We start from the raw sequence: 20,853 nt of genomic DNA on the forward strand, positions 1-20,853 counted from the left end.
CCAGCACACCGGGCTGCCAGTCACAGAACCAGGTGCCAAGGAGCAGAAGAGACGATGTGCAACAACATCGCTAGAAGTACGTTCAAGCATTTGGGTGATTGCTTCCACTAAGCGGCGGCGGTAACAGAGGGCAGGGCGGGCACTGAGCACAGCCCAGCACCGCTCACCCAATAGCCCTGGGACAACCACCCCCCAGCCACACTCGTTCTTCTTGGATTTATTGTTATTTATTTTTTTTCCTGTTTTTCGGTCTGCCCCGAGCGCCTGCTCCCAGCCCCGAGGCGACGCAGCACGACGGTGCCGGCTCGGCAGGGGGCGGCAGCAACAGCGGGCTGAGTCAACCCCAGCCAGGCCCAAGCCGACCCCCGGAGCAACGTGAACCGCGCGGGGCTGCTGAAATCCCCCAGCCACAGACAGGCCCAACCCCACAGGACTCTCAGCCCGCAGGAGCGCAGCCAACCCCACCACGGTACCCGGATGGGGACACCCGCTCCCACCACCCCTCCGCCCGTCCCCGCGGCGGCAGCACGGCGGCGCCCCCCGCCCGGCGGCGGCTTATGAATGGGTGCAGCGGAAGCCCCGCCCCCCCGGACGTGACGCCCCGCCAATGGGGGCGCGGGGCTGCGTGGCTGGATGAGGTCAGCGCGGCGGGGCCGGGGTGGGGGCGGCGCGCGGGGGGCCGGCTGAGGCGGGGGTCGCGGCCCGCGGGCGGGCGGGCGGGCGTGCAGGCAGGGCGCGGGGCTCGGCAGCCTCGGCCCGGGGGAGGCGGGAGAAGGCGGGAGGGGCGGGGAAGAAAGAGGAGGAGGAGAAGGAGGCGGCGAGGATCGGAAGCTGCCGCCGCCGCATCCCGGGGGCCGCGCGGCGAGGAGCGAGCGGCGCCGGGGCCGGGCGGGGGGCGCCGGGCGATGCAGGGCTTCGTCAGGCTGCGGCGCGGCGCCCGCCGGCTGTGAGCGCTGGGGCCGCCCCGCCGGGCCGGCAGCCGGCGGCGGAGAGGGGAGGGCGGGCGGGCGGGAGGGAGGAGGGAGGGAGGCGGGAGCGTGGCGGAGGAGAGGGCCGGGAAGGCGGGAGCGGGGCTGCCCCGGTGCCCGCCCCGCGCGGGGGGCCGGCCCCTGAGTGCATGCGGGGCGCCCCGCCGGGCCGCCGCCGGCCCGCCGCCGCCCGCCGCCCCTGAGAGAGCGGCGGCGAAAAGTTCCGGCGGTCGCCCACATGCGCAGCCCCAGCCCGCGGCTTGGGGAAAGGCGCCGAGCGGAGGTGGGCGAAGAGAGTTTGAAGTGTTTGCCGGCGGGAAGATGGCGGACCGGAGCTGAGAGCGGCGCCCGGCGAACTCGGGCCGCCCCCGCCTTCCTCCGCAGCCCCCCGGACCCCCGCCGGACACATGCAGGCCAAAAAACGCTACTTGACGCTGCTCTCCGCCGGCACCTGTCTCGCCCTGCTGCTCTACCTCGGAGGCGTGCAGCTGCGGGCAGCCCGCGCCCCGCGCCGCGCCGCGCCGCCCGGTAGCAGCCGGCATGGCCCCGGCGCCGAGCGGCCCTGGCCCCGCTTCCCCGACGCGCTGCGGCCCTTCGCGCCCGGCCCCGAGGGCGGCGGCGCCCGCGTCTCCCCCCGGCAGCGGCGGGACGCCAGCGCCGGCCTCTACCGCGGGCGCCGCTGCCGCATGGAGTCCTGCTTCGACTTCGCCCTTTGCCAGAAAAACGGCTTCAAGGTCTACGTGTACCCGCAGCAGAAAGGGGAGAAGATCGCCGAGAGCTACCAGAACGTCCTGGCGGCCATCGAGGGCTCCCGCTTCTACACCTCCGACCCCAGCCAGGCGTGTCTCTTCGTGCTCAGCCTGGACACGCTGGACCGGGACCAGCTCTCCCCGCAGTACGTGCACAACCTCCGCTCCAAAGTGCAGAGCCTCCACTTGTGGAACAACGGGAGAAATCACTTGATTTTTAATTTATATTCCGGCACCTGGCCCGACTACACCGAGGACGTGGGCTTCGACATCGGGCAGGCCATGCTGGCCAAAGCCAGCATCAGCACCGAGAACTTCAGACCCAATTTTGATGTTTCTATTCCGCTCTTTTCTAAGGATCACCCTAGGACAGGAGGGGAGAAGGGATTTTTGAGGTTTAACACCATCCCTCCTCTCAGGAAGTACATGTTGGTATTCAAGGGGAAAAGGTACCTGACAGGGATAGGGTCAGACACCAGGAATGCCTTATATCACGTCCACAACGGGGAGGACGTTGTCCTCCTGACCACCTGCAAGCACGGCAAAGACTGGCAAAAGCACAAGGATTCGCGCTGCGATAGAGACAACACCGAATACGAGAAGTAAGTGAGCGCTGAAGCCGGGGTCCCGCGGGTGGGTCGGTGTGTCTGTGGCTGCTCCGCGCGGTGACGGCCAGCAGACCGTGCCCAGCACAGAGTGTCCGTGGCCCTTGGGCGGCAGAGGTGCTGCTGGGAATGCCGTGCACCTGGCGCTCCCCGAGCAGTGCCCTCTCGCAGCCCTGCCTCGGAGCTGAAAGAGTTGGAGGCCAAGGGCTGGTGCTGCCACACCGGTCGCTGCCGGGTGTCACAGCCTCGCGGCTCTTGGCTGGAGCTGACAACGCTGGACAGAAAGGAGGGAAGGGAAACGCTGTGCTGATGCCCTGCGCGCGAGTGCCTACATCTGTGTGTGAGGATGTGTGAGCGCTGTGAGCGCGGTTTGTGTTTAGCGCTCCGTGTCCCGGCTCTCTCCTGTGCTGTGCCGGCAGTACCGGATCGCCGTGCCGTTATCTTCCTGAATGCTTTTCAGGTTTGTGTGTAGAGCTGCTGGGAAAATCGCTTCTGAGGGACTACCTCCAGCGCTGCCGTGCTGATTAAGCTGCGTGCAGTCGATCTAAATGCTGACCAGCACCACTGCCTGCAGAGTGAAGTTTTCCGTGAGAACGGTTTCCACGTTGAAGGAGGCAGACGCTGAACCGAGCGGAGCGGCGTTGTGCCGTGCAGCCAGCGGCGCGTGGTGGGGCTGCGGGAAGGGCTTTGCAACGCTCTGCGAGCGTGGGTGGAAACGCTCCTGGGGAGGAGTGGTGGAGGAGCTCCCATGGCATCGGCGCTGAGCAGAACTTCCCGTCGGCTGCTCGCTTCCCGCCGAAAGCGGCCACGGGGGCTGGGAGGGTTTGGTTTGAGAACACCAAAATGTGGGTCCATCCTGGTAAATCTGCCCCGGAGTGGGGAGGCAGCAGCAAAATGCTGGGCGTTTAGTGCCACTTGCTGTTAGAAAGCTTTTAGTGGTTGGGGATGCAATGATGCATGCGTGGAAAAAACCCAGTGGGGATACAGAATGAAAAGCAGAAGCAGCGTGGAGATGCTGAGCTGAATTCGCGCTGTTGGTGACAGGGGTCCCATGGGTCTCCCTGCGGGCACTGGGAGAGCAGAGCTGTGACCGTGGCCTTCAGGGTGTGCTGTTGTTTGGCAGAGGAGGAGCAATCTGAGCCAACTGTGAGATACGAAAGGTCTGCATTATTTACTGTGCTCCACATTGTCTGGTTGTCACAAAAACAAACACCGGCCGTTGTTTGACATGAGTAAGAACTTTTTTTCCCACCCAGCCGTAGCATTTAGTCCTAATACAAGATACAGATCTCCTCCTAAGCTTTGCACTTTGCTGCCTATTTCTCAGGGCTGAGTGCACACACAGCCCCCAGAGGTGTGCCATGCTGCCTGCTGGCACACAGCTGTGCCGTGCTGGTGGTGGCTTCTGCATTCCCTCGCAGCACCGCCGGGTAAGACAGGAAGTGAAAAAAGATTATTACCAGAAAATGAGATGATACAAAGAGCTGAGGCACACTGAGCTCCTGGCGCTCAGACACCATGCCGAGCGGTTACTGAAGCCCTTTGGCCTTGTGTCTAGTAAGAGCATCCCTCTGTGGTGCTGCTACGCTGTGCTGCTCGGTGCCAGCCAGCAGCCATGTGTGCCATCTGCTGATGCTCGGTTCTGCTTCACCATTAGGGCACTGACCCCACCTGGAGTTCTGTTGGCTCCATAAACCTAACAAGGTCACATCCCAAGGGCATGTAACTGCTCTGCTGGGCAAAAGGCTCAGGGACTCCACTCAGACTATTCTGGCAGCTGACCATCAGTAGGACTGTGGTGCTTGGAAGTGTCTCTAAGCTGGACCTTTGCTGGCCTGAGAAAACTCTGTGGGCCTTGAGAACCACACACACAATGCTTTTGTAGGGCTTGTTCAGCTCAGGTCCAACAATGTGTCTTTGAGGTTTTAATCAGGGAAAGGGTAAGCGCATTCTCCAAGATGCACATAATTGCATGTCCATGTAGGACTGGGAGGGCCACCCAGCATTCTACTGCTCCTATGCTGCAGCACTTTGCAGGGCTGAGGTGAGCATCGATGCCCTCTCCATGGAGAGCTGGCCTTGATGTGTTGGCTCGATGCGAGGGGCAGAGCTGACTGAGCTGGGTTGACCAGGTGGTCAGATTGTAAAACACAGTGATCTCATGTCAGTGAGGTGTTCTGTTACCCTCAGCACAGCACACACTGTAAGTTACTCATTGTGGAGATCTATCTACTGCACAGTAGATTGAACAAGGTTTGTGTGTCTGCAGGTTGTATTCCTTCCTCTCTGGGAACATGACAGAGCTAAGAAAGGTGCCCTCCTTACCCATGGGAAATGTAAAAGCATCTTCTTTCACTGGGGGGAAGGTGAGGATAGCATGTGTGTGTTAGACTCCCTGAATTGTGCTGAAAGACCCGTCTGTATGTTACAGTTAATTAGTCTGCATCCCAGTTACGCATCTCAGCAGATAAAGCAGACCAAAATGAATTGCATTGTTACGATTAGACTACTAGCAAGCAGAACTTAGAGGAAAACAAAGAAAACCTCTGGTTTCTCCACAGTGCCTTTGGCTCTGGCAGTCAGACTTTGCCACCAGTTCCCAAACTTGCTCAGAAGGACTTTAGCTTTGAACTTTCCCTTTCACAAAGGGTTAAGCAAGCAAGCAGTGCTGCTGAAGTTTGAAGACAGCCTCTTATTTAATATTTAATGACGGTCTAAATATATACATATGTACAATGTGTTTTAAACAAAGGCAGAATTCATGTACAGGCTTAACTGGTTCCAAACAATTATTTTTTGGAAGGTAATATAAATAGCTGCGGATACTGAAAGAAATTGTAGAATGTGATAATTTAATCAAGGCAGATGCATAGATTCACACAAGAATAGGGATCTTTCTAGGAGAGTAAATAGTGCTGTCTGTGGTGGTGTTGGCTGTGCAGCCCTGCCTTCAGAAAATGGGTGCGTAGTGCAGAGATACACAGAAATGTGAGGGCTCATTGTTCAGCACCTTTATTCCCGAATCTGTGCAGGATAGCTGTAGTTAATATCAGTAATGAAATGATGAGGGAAATAAAACAGAGCACATAATGAACAGAATCAAAGAGAGAAGGCAGGAGAAGAGAAGGTAAGCAAAATTTTTGGACAACCGTAAACTTCTTTGTGGTGGCGGAGACCTAGTGTGGTTAGGCATTCTTCATAGACTTAGTGCTTTTCAAGCAGTCAGTGCTCAAGAAGTGTGAATAGCACGAGACCAAGCAGAAAGCTGTGGGACAGCATGGCATGGGACTGGACTGGCAAGAGGAAGCTGAGGGCTTTTGGTAAGAAGTGGCTGCCCTTAGACCTGCTTGGGGCTGCCTAGATGCAGGCAGAAAGCGTGCTTATATCTGGGACAGCCCTGCAGGGTGCACGGGGACCTTCAGCATGCTTGTGTGAGGTGTTACGGGGAAAACACCCAGCCAGATGCATGTGTGTTGCTTTCTGTAATCCGTAGTGCGCTGCAGGCTTACCTGGTGTGCACTCTACTGGTGGAACGTGTGTCAATCACCGCTGCACCTCCTGCCATAAAAGCGCCGTCCCGAGCAAAGGTTACAGGGATGTGCAGTGAGCACACAGTGGGAAGAAAAGCAATTTCAGTTTTGTTTCCTCCCCACCGGGGCTTATGTACACATGTGAAAATAAAGAAGTGCTGGGCACTAGGGCTGAGTGTGCTGCTCCCAAGACTGGCATGGAAACATGCAGGAAGGCTCAGGCGTGCCTGCTGAGCGTGTGATGAGAATCTCGATGTTGTGCATGTATGTGCGTGTTTTGAACAAATGCAGAATTCCTTTTTCAACACCTCGAGCTTCAGTGCATTGTTATTAGAATATGAAGGTACGTTACTGATGTGGTGTTTGAGATCAGCTTTTATGCAGCTGTTCAGGACAGGGCTGAGAAATATCCGTGCAGTCTGTCTGGAACGGGTCTGACCCTGAGAGTAGTGAGCTGAGCTGGGACAGAACAGGCCCAAGGATCCCAAATATCACCCGTCTGTTTCTCGGGCTTGGGTGAAACTCAAGAACTGCTAAGAGACCTTGGGCGTTTTCCCAGAGTGTCTTGGCTCCTGCAGAGGCCTGTCCCCATCAGACCGCTTTTTTATTTTCATATCAATTTTCAAGAAACTGGAAATTTGCCTGTTCTACAATGTATTTATTCCAAAGAGAAATAAGCAGGTAAATAACAAAGTTCCCCTGCCTCAGCACATCTTGGTAAGGCACAACATTTGTTGCAACATGTTCCTCCCCTGCTCAGTGCATATCAGGGTGTCCTAACGTGTCTGTTAGAGCAGGTGGGAAAAGCTGTGAGTTCTTGAGAAAGGTGCAGTGCACGTGCCCCCAAAGACACCAAGGTAAGGATGGTAATTGTCACTGATGCATGCCATAAGGGGACATTGTGCTGGCACCCCACAGGTGCGTGCTGTTCATCCATCCCACATGCTCCATTGTCTGATCATCCGTCCCACTTGCACAGGGTCACGCACTCTGCCTGTGGGTGCATCCAGCCTCCCTCCTAACTGAGTGATTAAACTTCCTTGTGGGGTGAGTTATTGTTATAATTGCTCGCTCCAGGCTTTTCTACATCGCTCCTGTCAAGCGTCTAACCCAAGGCTGTGTGGTGACAAACTGTTACAGCAGGTGGCTGCTCTGGTCCTTTTTCTGTAGGCAGAAATGGAGGTGTTGCAGGATAATTTACTGATAAACAATTATCACTGTGTGGCAGTAGAACAGAACTCAAAAAAAAAAAAAAAAAAAAAAAAAAAAGGTCCAAGCCATTGTTTCCACGTTATGCAGAATTAAACCTGAAATGGGTCGTTGGCACTTTGTTGAACCCAAACCAACACTGAGCTGGTAGTCATGATTCTAGCCTGGACTGGGAGCAGCTGTGCCCTAGCAAGATGCCTGTAGCAAGGTTGCATATTAGAATCACAGAATCGCAAGGTTGGAAACGACCTGCAAGATCATCTAGTCCAACCACCCTCCCATTCCTGTTAGTACCACAAGCTACTAAACCATATCTCGTAGTTGGCTATTAGGAAGAATTTGCTCTCAGGAAGAGGGATGAGGTACTGAAACAGGATGCTGGGGGTTGTGGAGTCACTGTCCCTGAAGGTGTTCAAGAACAGAGTAGATGTTGCATTGAGTGATGTGGTTTAGTGGCATGGAAGTGATGAGTTGATGGCTGGACTAGATGATACTAGTGGTCTGTCCAGCCATAATGATTCTTTGATTTTAAGGATATGCTGCCCATGCCCTGCATCTGCCTCAAGAGAAGGATAAGTGCACATACAATATTGGGAAAGTTATTGCATCCAACTTAGTGTTGGAAGATCAAACTGAAACTTGGGTTTCAGTTTGACTCTGCTGGAAATAATCCAGCAATTTGGCCCATATACAGCCTTGGAACAGTCCACTGAAGAGGAAAACGGCAGCTGACTGTGAGAGGGAAGTAAATGAGACTGGTGAGCACAAAACACTTATTTACTCAACAGATGTGAGTCAAGAGAATGTGCCGTAATCTGATGATTTCTGGAGTATTATCTGTGATTGCTTTCCCTTTCTCACTGTGAGGTTTCTTTCAGCAAATCCACAGAGTTCCATGGTCTTTGGTAAACACACTGCTGTAATACCCAGAGGAGAGCAGTTGGTGGGCATACAGATAACTGGAAGTGAAGCAATGGCCACATCCTGCTCTGGTGGCTTTCTTTTTCAAGGACTTGGCTGTAGCTGGCGGATGATGCAAGATGCGTATTCCTGTTCCATGTTGTAGGGAGATGAGTTCAGCACACAGGAATGTGTAACTTTAGGTTATATTTAAGGCTCTGCAGCTTTCCAGGATGCTTAGTTTTTTGGGGCATATGGGTGTCCTGGCCAGCCTACACTCACTGTTATGTTGGGGGGCTGCGAGTCTAAGGCAGAGCATGTTGGCAGTGGTACTTTCTTCTGTGTGTGGAGCAGATGCTGTCTGCACAGCTTGAACTCCTGCACTGGGAGAGGCTGAGGAGGATGCTCCAAGCAGTCCTTGTCCTGGAATTGCAGTGGGAGGTGGCTTGCACACAGCTGGGTGAGAGATGGGCATGCTGGGGCTGTAGAGGAACCTAGCTGGAGGAATGAATTCAAGATGAGAACAAAAGAGAGGAGATTTGTTTCACATGAGGAAAGAGAAGTAATGCTTTAAGAAATCCAGGCACTTGCTCAGCAGAATTTTGTGCCTAGCTGCTCTGCTGGGAAAGAACCTAAGTGAGCATATGCAGTTAGATGACTTTCAAATGTGATGTGACTTTCTAAAATAGTACTGTGAATGGGAGTAAGGAAACATAACTTTGAGCCAGTTGTGGAGGTTGGGACTCCTCAGTCGTGAGAGGAAGGAGGTGCCATTTTCTCTAGACATCACACAAAAACTAATTTGTTGTTTTTTTTCAGGTTTCGTAGATCACGGTGCATGGTCAGTTTCAATATATGAACTCTTTGGTTCCCACTGCTTCTTTTGGACAGCTCTAAGTGTCATGCTCACCCAGGTGCTGAGGCATTGCCAGTCCTGGTGCCGTACAGAGAGCTGCACAGTGCTGCGAAGGAGTGCAGTGCTGCCTGTGCTGAAGTGGGCTTCCTTCCCCCTGGTTTCTATTGCAGAGATAGATGAAAACAAAATAATTCCTATGTTCCTAAGTGAATTTCCCGTTTGTTCATTTTTTTTCTCTAATATACTCTTTGTGTCTGTGAATGAAGCAGAATTAGGGCTAATTTAGTTGATTGGCTGCAAAACAAAAGTATTCAGTGCTAAGAATGGGAAATGAGAAGGCCTTTCTGAAATGTTACTTTTTTGCATAATTGTAATAGGTTATAATTATACAGTTAGGCATTCGACGGCGTGTTGGCTGTAAACACGGTCAGGAGAAGCGTCTGGCTGCTCCCGTGTGATCCCGGCACGGTCCCATTGCTGCAGCACAGCACTTCAGCAGGACGCTGGGCTGCAGGCAGCGCAGCTCTGTTCCCCTCCCACCAGATTAGCGCTGCTCGATGCGGCTGTGTCAGCCCATGGACACAAATCAATGAGATCAATCGCTGCTCGGCTCCTCAGCAGGACGGAGCGCAGCGCTGATGGCTGCACCCTGCCGGTGGGTCCTAAATGGAAAAATGTGTGCTGGAATGTTTTAAAGTAGGTGTGGGGGACCTTGTCCTGTTAACAATCAGTTCTTTGAGGCTGCAGAAGAGCGTGGATGTCCATCCATCCTGGATGTCCAGCCTTTAGTCTCGCTTGGGCTGCACTGAGAGAAGAGAAATTGTCCAGAGCTGCATCTGCGAAGGTTGGTCTGAAAGTAATGCCTTTTAATTATTTCCATGGAAACTGCAACAGATACAAAGAGCACAGTAACACTATTTAATGGAGCAAAGTCTCAGCTACAAAACACTTTTTCAACACAGTCACCTCTATTAGCTATGCATTTTCATAGAGCCTGTGGAGGTGACTTGCTGTTGCCACTGCTGAAACGCAGCGCCTTGCTGTGCTCGCATCCACCGTCTGGGCTCCATGAACAATCAGCAAATATTGATGAATGTCAATAGGTGCAATTTTTTCTGCATGGAGGAATTTGGTAACACACCTTTGTTTCATAAGCACTCTCGTGTCAGACACTCTTCTGTCAGATTGCCCCTCTGCTGCCATCTGTTGCATGACAGCAGCAAGTAATGGGATATTGGTGGGAAGGGTCAGCCTCTGCTGCTGTACCAAAACCATCTGCCCCTGATGTCACAGGCCAACATAATGGAATAGGAGGCATTACTTTCAGAGCAGCCCTCATTAAATACGTAATAAAGTTAATGTATATAAGTAACAGAACTTATCATTATTTGGATTCCATTAAGATACACATTAAGAAGAGGGCAATAAAACTAGTGGGCTATCTGTCCCTGTTTTTGTGAAACTACAGTATCAGGCTGATGCATTGGCAGTGGCAATTGCAATTTACAGTGAGTTCTCAAGGTGTTCACCAGAGATTCTTGATGAGATATTACTCTTCTGCATTCATCCTTGGAAACAGTTGATCACAAATGCATGTACAACCAAAAGCGATGCCATGATGGTTGTGACTGGGCCAGGCCCCTCTATGGGGCAGATGCAGAGCTGCTGCCATGATGGCATGGGGCATGACACAACCACAGTGCTGTCAGTGGGTCTCAAGTTGGATGTGTCAAGTGTACATGATTCCCTAAAACATCACAGCTGTAGGACACAGAGGCTCCCAGCCTGGTGAGAGCGCTGCAGGATGAGTGTGGCCACATCATGCTGGGTACAGGAATGTGAATGGGAGTGTGACTGCAAACCTGAAGAAGAAGAAGAAGCTGTGGAAATCCCCTGCTGCTGCAGAATGCCTCTCCTTGTGGGTTCCTGCGTTTACAGCTGGAAGTGTGCACAGGAAGCAGGTTAGCATGGTTCTTCTGGCTGTAGTGCTGGAGCAGATGTGACCTGCTGGCCACGGGCTAAGCCAGCACCAAGCGCTTCCTTCATGCAGCTGCAGGGAGTTTAGTTACAAATCTTGCTTTCCTTTTATTCTCTTTATAAAGTCTTGACTTCTGAGCAGATCTTTCCCTGCAAACAATGGCAGATGCCCGTCACAGCACCGAACTGCTGGTGCAGTTGGGTAGTTCTGTAGGTGACTGCCCAAGGCCCATGGAACCTCCCCCTGCTGAGTCTGCAGGAATGAAATCAGGGGCAACCTCTGGAAGTCAGAACCTTTGTCTTGAGGGGAGGACGAGTCTTTGTTTTAATGCCTGGTTCTGTGTCTGAGAAGGTTGGAATGGGTGTGCCTGCTCAGGGACTCAATCAGCTGCAGCAGGAAGATAAACACATAAATGTTTCATCTCCTCGATTTGTCACCGACCGTTGTGCTGGGTGCTAGCAGGTTTTTTTAATTAAATATAATTTACCTAATCCCAGTGAGAAACATAATTACAGGATTTATTTTGTATCCTGCGATTTCAGAATTACTTTATAAAGAAGAATAACATTTCCCCCTGAAGGGCTGTTTGTAAACGAACAAACAAAATGGAAAAACAAACTATGCTTCTCTAAAAGTAATAAATCACAGGCAGGAAGCAACAGCAACAACAAAAAAAGGCATCTAATATGTTGGAGCTGCAGTAATGCTGAAAATTAATAATTGCTAAGTTGGTGCCGAAAGAGAGTGAATGCATTATGGGTTTGAGGAAACACCTGTAGCTTACTGGGTGTCAGCACATTTTTGCATAAGCAATAGAGAGCCCTGATCAGAAAATGTACAAGTGTACAATCTGCAGCCTGAAAATCCAGTGCCACAAAGGATGTGGGAACCATGTGTTTGGGTGAAACCTAAGGAGGTGCTTTGCAAGAGCAGGGGCTGAAACTGCGCGCTAAACTTCTTCAGTTTCTGGTCAGAGGGGTTTAAGAAATTCAGTAAGTCACGACTGTAGTCTCAGAGAGAGATTGACTGTGCTGTAAAACCTTCTCACGAGAAGGTACATGTGGCTGCTTAAGGTAGTTGAAAACAAATAGCAGCCCTTCACCCTCCTGTTCCCTCTTGCCCTTTTTGTTCCCCCTAAAACCGAAAGGTAAGGCTGCTGCTTGAATGGTAATGGAATAATATATCAAGTGAGTGATCGCATCAGGCGTGGACACTTACCAAATCACAGTGAGATAACTGTGAATAACTCTCCAGTTTCAACAATTTGCATGGCCATTAACAATTGATGGGTTTCCCTTAGAACCGCATTATCTGTGGCAGCAGGATCTATTCCCGGGTACCGCTCCTGCATGTTAAGTGCGCACAATTTCTCGCGAGTAAGAGTAATAAAAATCTGATAGCAGCAAGGTGACTGGAGCAGGTAGGGATTTTAAGGGGGAATTTCTGAAGGTGGGAAGTGTTTCAGGGAAGTATTTCAGGCAATTGTTCATTTTCATTTCTCTCTCCTCATTTCCCGCTTGTATTTTTAAATACAGTTCTGAAGATCTTAATGCGGGCTGGTGTTCTCCTTCCCTTTACTACTTGGCATGTTCTCAGGCTGCACGGCTGGCTTTGGCACGTGGATCCATTTAAGAAAGGTTTAAAAACCATTTTGTTTTAGTTTTGACTTGGCCACGTGTCTCAAGGCGTCGTCGTGTATGAAATCTGAGCTAAATTCCGTAGTCGTAGGTTGTTATCTGGCTCTTTTATGGGAGTGGTGCTCAGGAGGTGTTAGAGATGAGTTTTTCTGATGAGAATCATGCCACCATTGCAGGTCCCATACATAGTGCTTTCATCTCTTGCCAGATTCCTCTGTCAAATTGACTTTTTCAGTCCCAAATAATCCTTTTTTTGCTTCATTTTAGTACATTCTTTCCACTCCCCCCTTTCCTTTCATGGCACTGCTGTTGTGGCAAGATGGAAGTGACTGAATGAAGTGATGGAGGGAAGAGGTGAGCCATTGGAACACTTGAGCCTCTGGAGGAGGTTGGTGATGCAGCGACACCCACGGGCTCAGTAGCCCAGCATACTCCCCTTGCATTGCTGGCGAACCAGCTGCCACAGGCACTGCAAGCTGAAATAGCAAATGTGGTGATTAGAATGCGTGTCCTTTGGCTTTGTGTGTAGAAACATCCCTGAATTTCCAACGAAAACAGCTTTTCTGCTTTTGTTCGGGTAGCTGCTTCTAGCAGCCTATAATAAACCTTTCTAGCAAAAAGGATTTTTAATGTTGTTTCATTTTAATGAAAAACCCTTCTGCCACAGGTCACAGTAAAATAATTAGCAGTGAAATCCATGTTGTGTCTGAAATGAGAGCTACGGGCTTGGGGGTGGTGATATGGCCTCAGGTTGCCCTGGTAGTGCAGTTACTGCTTACAACATTGCTTCTTGTTGACTTCACCTTTATCCTCAGGATAACTGTGTTTCACAATAATCAATGCACTGATTGCTATAATTGTATTGAGTAGTACTGGGGTCTTACAGTTAGCTGACTGGACTAATAAAGTGTAGAATGCAATGAATGTTTGTAAACAAATATAATGAGAAGACAGTTAAGGTTGAGGATAGGCACTGGTGGAGGGTGGGACAGGAGACCCTCTCAACAATTACAGTGTAGGGAAACCTGGAATTGAACAGCTAAACATGGAAACCATTCCACTGTTACGTGTTTGGCATTTGCTACTGCGCTGTCTATAAAATCTCTCTTTCACAAAGTCTTTCTAGAAGAAGATTCCCACTGGAGCACGATCCTGCCAACACAATTCCAGACTCTTTTGCAGAATGTTAGCATTAAAGCAGTATCAGGCATGATGCTGAAAACTGGATTGACAATGCACAGCTAGTATTGGCCTTGAGAAAGAAGCATCTATTGTCCCTCTATGATTGGATCTTGATGCAATTAAAATGAAAAAGGAAACCACCAGTGCAAATAGGAAATGAATTTCCTAGTGATTCTTCTGTGGGGGTGGACCGCTGACATCTGGCTGTTGCTGAGAAGTTGGGCATGTTCTGTTTTCCTTGAGGAGCTGTGTCCAGTCCTTGCTTTTGTGCTTCTGTGTGCTTTGTGTGCCTCCCTCCAGTTGTCTTCTCCATGTTTCTAGTGCGTGTCCCTGGTCTCTGTTGTGGGGTTGGGTCCTGCATGCTTCTGGAGGACTGTTGTGTCAGCCTAGCAAGTGAAAGAATCCAGCTCATGTTGAGAGTGCTGCTGCTTTGGTTGATTGCTTTATTTTAAAGTTGCCGGAAATCCTTTTGCATTTCTTTGCCTTCACCCTCATCTTCCATCATTTGAACCCATAGCTTCCTCTTTAAGCTGCGTGGCTGGCTTATTTATAACTCACAGGTTTTCCTTGTTAAGTCTGTGTGTCATTTCAGTAGCAGTAACGTTTAAGTTCCTCACCTCCTTTCTTTTTAAGCTTTTGGTTATCTGCAGAGTTGGGTATTAATTTTTAAGAAAAAATCACATCTCAAGAGCCTTACTCCCAGAGAACCAACTGGAGGCCCCAGGCACTTGCCATGGGAGCTTAGGGACAGGAGGCTCTTTTAGTGGCTACAATTTTTACATTTGCTTCCTACCTGCTGGTTCCAAACAGCATTAATTTTTATGCATTTATTGTGTTTAATTAAAAGCAGTGCTGCTTACGGCACTGCTTGAAGAGATTCATTCCCCACCCCCCTTCCCAATATGAAACAAATAGGCATCTGGTATTTGTTTTGTATAACACAATTCTCATAAAATGAAGAGTAATAAAACATAATTATCTGTAAAGGCCTGTTTTATAAGCCTGAGAATGAGTTCGTTTCTGCTTCGTTTTGTTCTGTTTGTAAGATAAAGGGTCTCTTTGTATGGCTCCAGCCCCTCTCCAAATTGGTAGAGCATCAATTACACAGGGTTTTAAGCTTCCTCTGGGAAGGGTGTGAGTCAGCGTGAGCGCACACACAGAGGCACTGGGGCATCTTCAGGGATGGGGAGGATGTGTTTTATTTTTCTTCTAAAAAATTTCCCTCGAAACAATGGGTTTTTACTTGAAAGCTTTGGTAAGGTCTTAAGTGGGGAATCTGTAGACCGTTCCGAAGAAGGTCAGTGTTTCTGTATGCCCTTTTGCTTTGCTCTGCCTGCCTGTAATCCCCCCTTTGCCACCAAATGTGAGCTGGCTCTGGGGAGCCAGCTTTCCTGAGCATCCTTCTGTGTGCCCTGGGGAGAAGGAGACGCCTGCAAGCGATGGCATCCTCCTTCAGGCCTGGGTGCAGGGAGAGGAGCAGCAGGTGGGCAGTGCTTCCTCCTTCTCTGTTAGTGTGCTCCAGCGGTACTGCAGAACCCACTGTGCGATAGTGACCTGTTCCTAGGCATTCTTTCCCTGGGAAAAAGTGAAGCTGGATCATTTAACCAATTAGATATTAAAGTGAGACATGCTAATGGCTTAGGACTGTTCTAAAGGTAAAGTGGGGGGGGGGGGGGGGGGGGGGAAGCCTTTAGGAGAGTTCCCAGTCTGAGCCTGTTGTTTGTTTATTTTTCTTGAAAATAGCAGTGAGCAGAATTTTGAGTGTTTGCGCTGAAAGCTAAAAGCTGCAGGACTGCAAGGCGCCTTGGAGTCGCGCTCTGCAGTACATTCACTTAGGCCCTGTTCTCATTTGCACAATTAATTAGAGTGATAGGAGAGGAAACAGCTTTTCAGCTTTTATGTGAGTTGTAACCTTCTCAAAAGCCACCACGACTTCGGTGCTGCTCTCTCTGTGAGCTGAGCTGTGTAATTCTGAACCACAGTGCGCAGCTGCTTTTGTTCTTCCCACTCTTGGAAACAGCGGGGCTGGGAGCCTGCCTCAAAGCGCTCAGTGATGTGAGAGGGATGTGGATGCTCCAGAGGCTCAGCACTGCCTGCTGCTCCCAGAGAATGGCCCAGCAGAGCAGCATGAGGCTCTCCTAGGTGACACCAGCCCCGGCCTTGACCAGCTCCTCTCTCGCTGCCCTGCTTTGGCATCAATCCCTCAAAATGAATTTTGCTTGAAATGTCTTGAACCTGTCTGGTGACCTGACCTGGGGATGCTGTGTAATAGGCAGCTTGGTTGTCTCTAACAGCGCTGTTGTGGCTGCTCTGGGTCTTTGAGCAGCTGATTGCCATTAGCAGCATTCAGGTGTTAGGAGGTAAGCTGAAGGTGAGCTGCTTTGTCTTCTGTGGCCACAAGTTTTTCATCTGTTTAGGAAGAAGCCTCTGAAGAAGCAAAGAATGAGTGCCAGATTGGAGGCTGATGCGTAAAGGTGTCATTTGGCAGCAAAGGCTTGTTTGCATGAGCTAAGTGTGTGCCAGAGACTGCAGAATGCATTTCTGTTCACTAGTCAAGTGGTCTGAGGTGCTTGACCCCCTCCTCTACTGCATAATGCTCCACTTAGTTTTTGTGAAAGGTCTGGAATGCATATTTCTTTGTTATTTTCTTTTCAGGGGCATTGCTTCTCTAGAGAGTACAGATCTTTGTGCAGAACGCTCTCAGATCAGCCTTGCTTTGCAACAGTGCAATTGTGTTTTAAAGTTGGGGTATCCTCTGATGTAACCTCTTCGTATCTCCAGAGTAAATGGGTATTAGTTTCCCAGCATAACTGTGGAGGGAAGAAGTGTCCCCTAACCCAAGCTGTTAGCTTCTGTTGTGCTATAGGCGTGATGTGGGTTCTTTCAGTTTATTCTGTATATTCTTTCTCATTGCCTACAGGGTGGTAGCTTTGGGTACATTTTCTTTTAGATGTGACATAAGTGAAACTGTGCTATTTGCACATATTCGCTTATCTTCAAAGTATCTAGGTAACCTCTATGTAGATGACACTTATTAAATTATTTTGTTATGAATGTGGACCTGTGAAGAGCAGTGGGGTGGAGAATAAAGGTTTAGCTTGGACTAAGGTCGGACAGCTTAGGTCTCTTGTGATACTTGCTATAGGAAGTTCAGACCATTAAAGAGCTGTGCTCCCATCTACATTAGCAGAAGAAACAAACCCAACAGTTTTATTTATTTGCTTTCTAGTTGTTTATGATGTTTATTATTATTTCCAGCCCTGCTGCAGCTTCCTCTGGCGCCCAGCTGTGCCAGGTCAGCAGCAGGCTGGGAAGCCCAGCAGCAGCCATGCCACGAGCGCTGTGTTTTGGGAAGCTGCAGCCGAGTCAGCTCACCAGGCTGCCCAGGAGGGCTGGGCAACAAAGCTCACATTTCTCATGGAGTTGCCTTCCCCGCCTTTATGTTGCAATTCTCCTTTTTGCCAACAGCTGAGTTTGGATGTTTAGCAGCAGCAGAGTGGTGGTGGTAGCTGACTCTTACCAAGCAGTGAAAAGGAAAGGATACTTAGGCAAATATTTAAAATGTGGGGAGGAAAAAAACAATCTTTTCCAGTTAGCTGTGTGTGGATGCATTGTGGTGTAAAGGAAAGCATTCTATCATAAGGCAAGACAGCTGCGTTTATAGCCAAAGGTGTCTGGATATTTTTTTGCTGTGCTTAGCAGTATGATTCCTCGTGAGACTGATGGGGGTAGTGGGGAGGAATTGCATGCACTGAAATGGAAATCACACTGTAATTTGATACAGTGCATGGTGTTGCTAGTAATGTACATGTAAACAGAGACTCCAGCACTTGGCTCTTCAGTGGAAGACAGGTCTTCTATATTTATCTGTTTCTGCTATTTTTGCTACACGCCCTCTTACATTGTTGTTAAAGAAAATCCATATTGGTTCCAAAGTGTTATTGTTTCCTAGTTCTGGGATCAATTGTACCAGACCTTTCTCTTCTACTCTGACCTCATTGCATTTAGGTAGCTGGAAATTACAAGTATTTCTTGTCTGTGGGAGTGATTCCATCTCTGGTTTTGCTCATCGTCTCCTGTTCTATAGGATCTCTTTGCTCAGCCTGGAGGAGGTTCTCCACTCCTGCTGAAGCCAATGGGAGCAGCTGCTGCTATGGATTTCCAGTAGGGTCGGGCTGGAGCCCGCAGTGGCTTGTTAACAGGGACAGCTCATGCCTGCCCTGTGCAGCTGGATTGATTCCCGTGAAGCTGGCAGGGTCAATTAGCACGATAAAGAAGTCTAAAGGAAAGGAGTATGTACTTTCCAAAATACAATCTTTAAAAATAGCATCTCTGGTAAAAATGTGGAAAGAGTTTTTGCTGTCTTTGTGACATAGCATACACACAAAAAAAAGAAAAACCTATACAGTGCCATGCAGAGCTGTGGCTTTTGTTTTCTCTAGCTCTGTTTGGATTGAGTAATTTTGCTGTTTCTTTGTCTGCAAAATAGGGATACTGAATTTTTAGAAGTGCTTTTTGAGCCTCAGGTAGCAGATGCCACGTGAAGCTACCTCCCTTGCTTAGTGCAGGGTGCACGTTAGGGTTTGGTGCTGTTTTCCTTGTGCGGAAATCTCCCTCCCTGTAGGGGCAGGCAGAGCACTGGGAGCAGATCAGTGCTTTGGGCTGGGGCACCAGGCTGTCCCTGCTGCCATGGGGCAGCAGGAATCTCCAAGGGAATCTTCAGGGAACATTGTGTCTTTCTGTGGCCACATCCACAGCCATTCACAACTAGCTTTTCTGGTTATTTAGGATGGAAGTCTAGATTTCTTCTGGGCTTTACTTTTCTGGGCAGACTGGTTATATCAAGTGATGGAAGGTAAGTAACAGTAACAAAGAAGAGTGGTGAGAAAGAAGGGTGGTACTTGATGATCCAGGGCTTGGATGAATAGTGCTCGGGGCAGCCTGACCTGGCAGGAAGTGTCCCTGCCCATGGCAGTGATTGGAAATGGACAAGGTTTAAGAGCTCCTTCCAACCCAGACTGCTCTATGGTTCTGCTGTAGGTTCTGAGTCCTGCTGTTGATAGGTCGGTCGTATTGATAATGTTCATTTCTCTTCTACAAAAAGCTAAAAGCAAAACAAAACAGATCCAAACCCACCAGCTTGGACACCTCACCTCATGATTAATGACAGATTTGCCCACGATGAGGATGCTGCTGGTAAGTACCCCTGTGCAGTGGTATTTCTTTGAGTGCTTTGGTCATGAAAGCTGAGATGAATACTGACTACTCTAGCCTTGACTATATGCTTGATTACAGAACTGTGAGAGGCAAATGGATAAAATTTCGGGTAGTTGGTGTGAATGTAGTGCCATGGTAAACTGAGCCCTGGTAGTTCATTTGGGACAGTGCAGCGGATTGTTACTACATTATAGTGAAGGAAGCTGCCAAGCAAATACTACTATACAATTAAATGGGGCTGTTAACAGCATGACTGAGCCAATTCATTAATGACAATGGCTTATTCTTATATCTGCTTTCCCTTACAACTCCTGGGTGAGGATACTCATTGGAAAAAAAGACAAATGGGAATGAGGGGGAGGGAAAGAGGCTTTCAAGACCTGGGCAGCTGCAGTGACTTTCTTTAAGCCCTTGTTTCTGCAATTACCTGAACAGTGGTCATCTCCTGAGTGGTTTGTGGGAATGGCAAGCCAAAGTGAAGAAGCTGTGGACGTACTATTTCCTTCGCTATAGACACAGCTTTTGTGAGCCTTTTTTTTTTTAATGCTTATCAACTTCTTCATTAGGAGATAAAGTTTGTTGCTGGACCTTTTGATTTTTGAAGCTTTGGGAAGATAACAAAGAAGACTCTGGAATTTATTAGAAAAAAATGAGTGGTTAAAAAAACATACACATTTTGTTCTAAACGCTAAAATAAGCCCCTGTCGCTACAAGAAATCTGAGAGCTTGGCAGTGCTCTTTGGGTGCTGGGTCTGCACGTGGACACTCATCCCAGAGACCAGCACGGTCCCGAGGAGGGCAGCACATTGAGACTAAATAAACTGCGGTGCTGCAGAAATGCCTGAACTTTGGTTGCTGGGTTTGCTTCCTTTGAAGGGCTTTAGGAGATTTAGGGCTACTCTGTGTCATATGTTGGCCCAGATCCTGGATTATGTTATAATGATGGTTCTTCCCTGTGTAAGGCTCCTGGATTAAAAGATAAACAATGTGTGTGAAAGCCTGGGGATGGAAGGAGGGAGAGAATTAAGAATTTGCAAAGCAGCACTCTCAGTGCAACTGCTTTTTGTTCCCTCTCGGCTCTGTTTCTTCCCATGTGTGTTTGGTAGAATTAGGGTTACACTGCTTGGGTTTGGGCAGTGAGGAGGCACCTCCAGCCAACAACGAGATGAGCTGAGTTCTAGAGCTTCTGTTGGTGGATAGTGCAGCATGGGTATGGGATGCAAAGATCAACTCTCATGTGAGCTCTCGCATTGATTCACGTTTCATTAAACAAACAAATACCAGAAGTGTGATGATGTGACAGTGTGAATACGTCTGGTAGTTTGTGCTCCACCAAGTGCCCATCATACCTGAGCATGCTGAGGTGCAGGGCTGCACACTGCTGTGTGAAACAAACCCAATGGTGGTTGACAGTTCACCATAAATGATATCTTCAGTGGAAGGTTTAAAAGATGAGGCATTTCCTGCTTTGGATCTTTGTATAAGAGCAAATTAGGCGAGCAGCCTGACCTCTGAACTTCCTGAGCCAGGAACTTCAAAAGGGTTTTATCTCCTCTAGAATTAAGCAGCAATGCTTGAAAGTGTCTCACAACACCCATCTGTTAAATGCCTCAGCTGGAGGACACTGGGAAGTGCTGAGGTGACGCACGGATGTGTGTTTGTGTAATGGAGCACATATTGGATGCGATTACAAATATATTTTTTTCTCCTATATGGGAACAATTTGTGTGTTTGTATGTTTAGATGATCAGTTTGACAAGGAGTGATTTCTTCTCTTCCTAATGACAAGTACTATCTGTGGTCTTACTCCAGTTGTTTTTTTTTGTTTGTTTGTTTTGTTTTTTGTTATCATAGAATCTTAGGATCATTAAGGTTGGAAAAGACCTCCACAATCAATTCTGTAGTCCAGCTATCCACCTACCACCAATATTACCCACTAAACCATGTCCCTCAGTGCCATGTCTACACATTTCTTGAACGCCTCCCTGGGCAGCTACTGTTCCAGTAGCTCTCCACTCATTC

At 49.2% G+C, this 20,853-nt stretch overlaps 1 protein-coding gene across 1 annotated transcript in view; it reads left to right on the forward strand.

Moving 5' to 3' along the window:
• Positions 1–1,375: 1,375 nt before the first annotated feature.
• Positions 1,376–20,853, forward strand: part of EXT1 (exostosin glycosyltransferase 1) — a gene marked incomplete at both ends in the record, with an annotated part of 162,702 nt that continues 143,224 nt past the window's right edge. Inside the window, one exon of the mRNA XM_079533623.1 lies at positions 1,376–2,319. Within this exon, the coding sequence (XP_079389749.1) occupies positions 1,376–2,319 (944 nt within the window). The remainder of the gene's footprint in view (positions 2,320–20,853) is intronic.

Source organism: Tetrao urogallus (assembly GCF_951394365.1).
Source record: "Tetrao urogallus genome assembly, chromosome: 3".
Lineage (NCBI taxonomy): Eukaryota > Metazoa > Chordata > Aves > Galliformes > Phasianidae > Tetrao > Tetrao urogallus.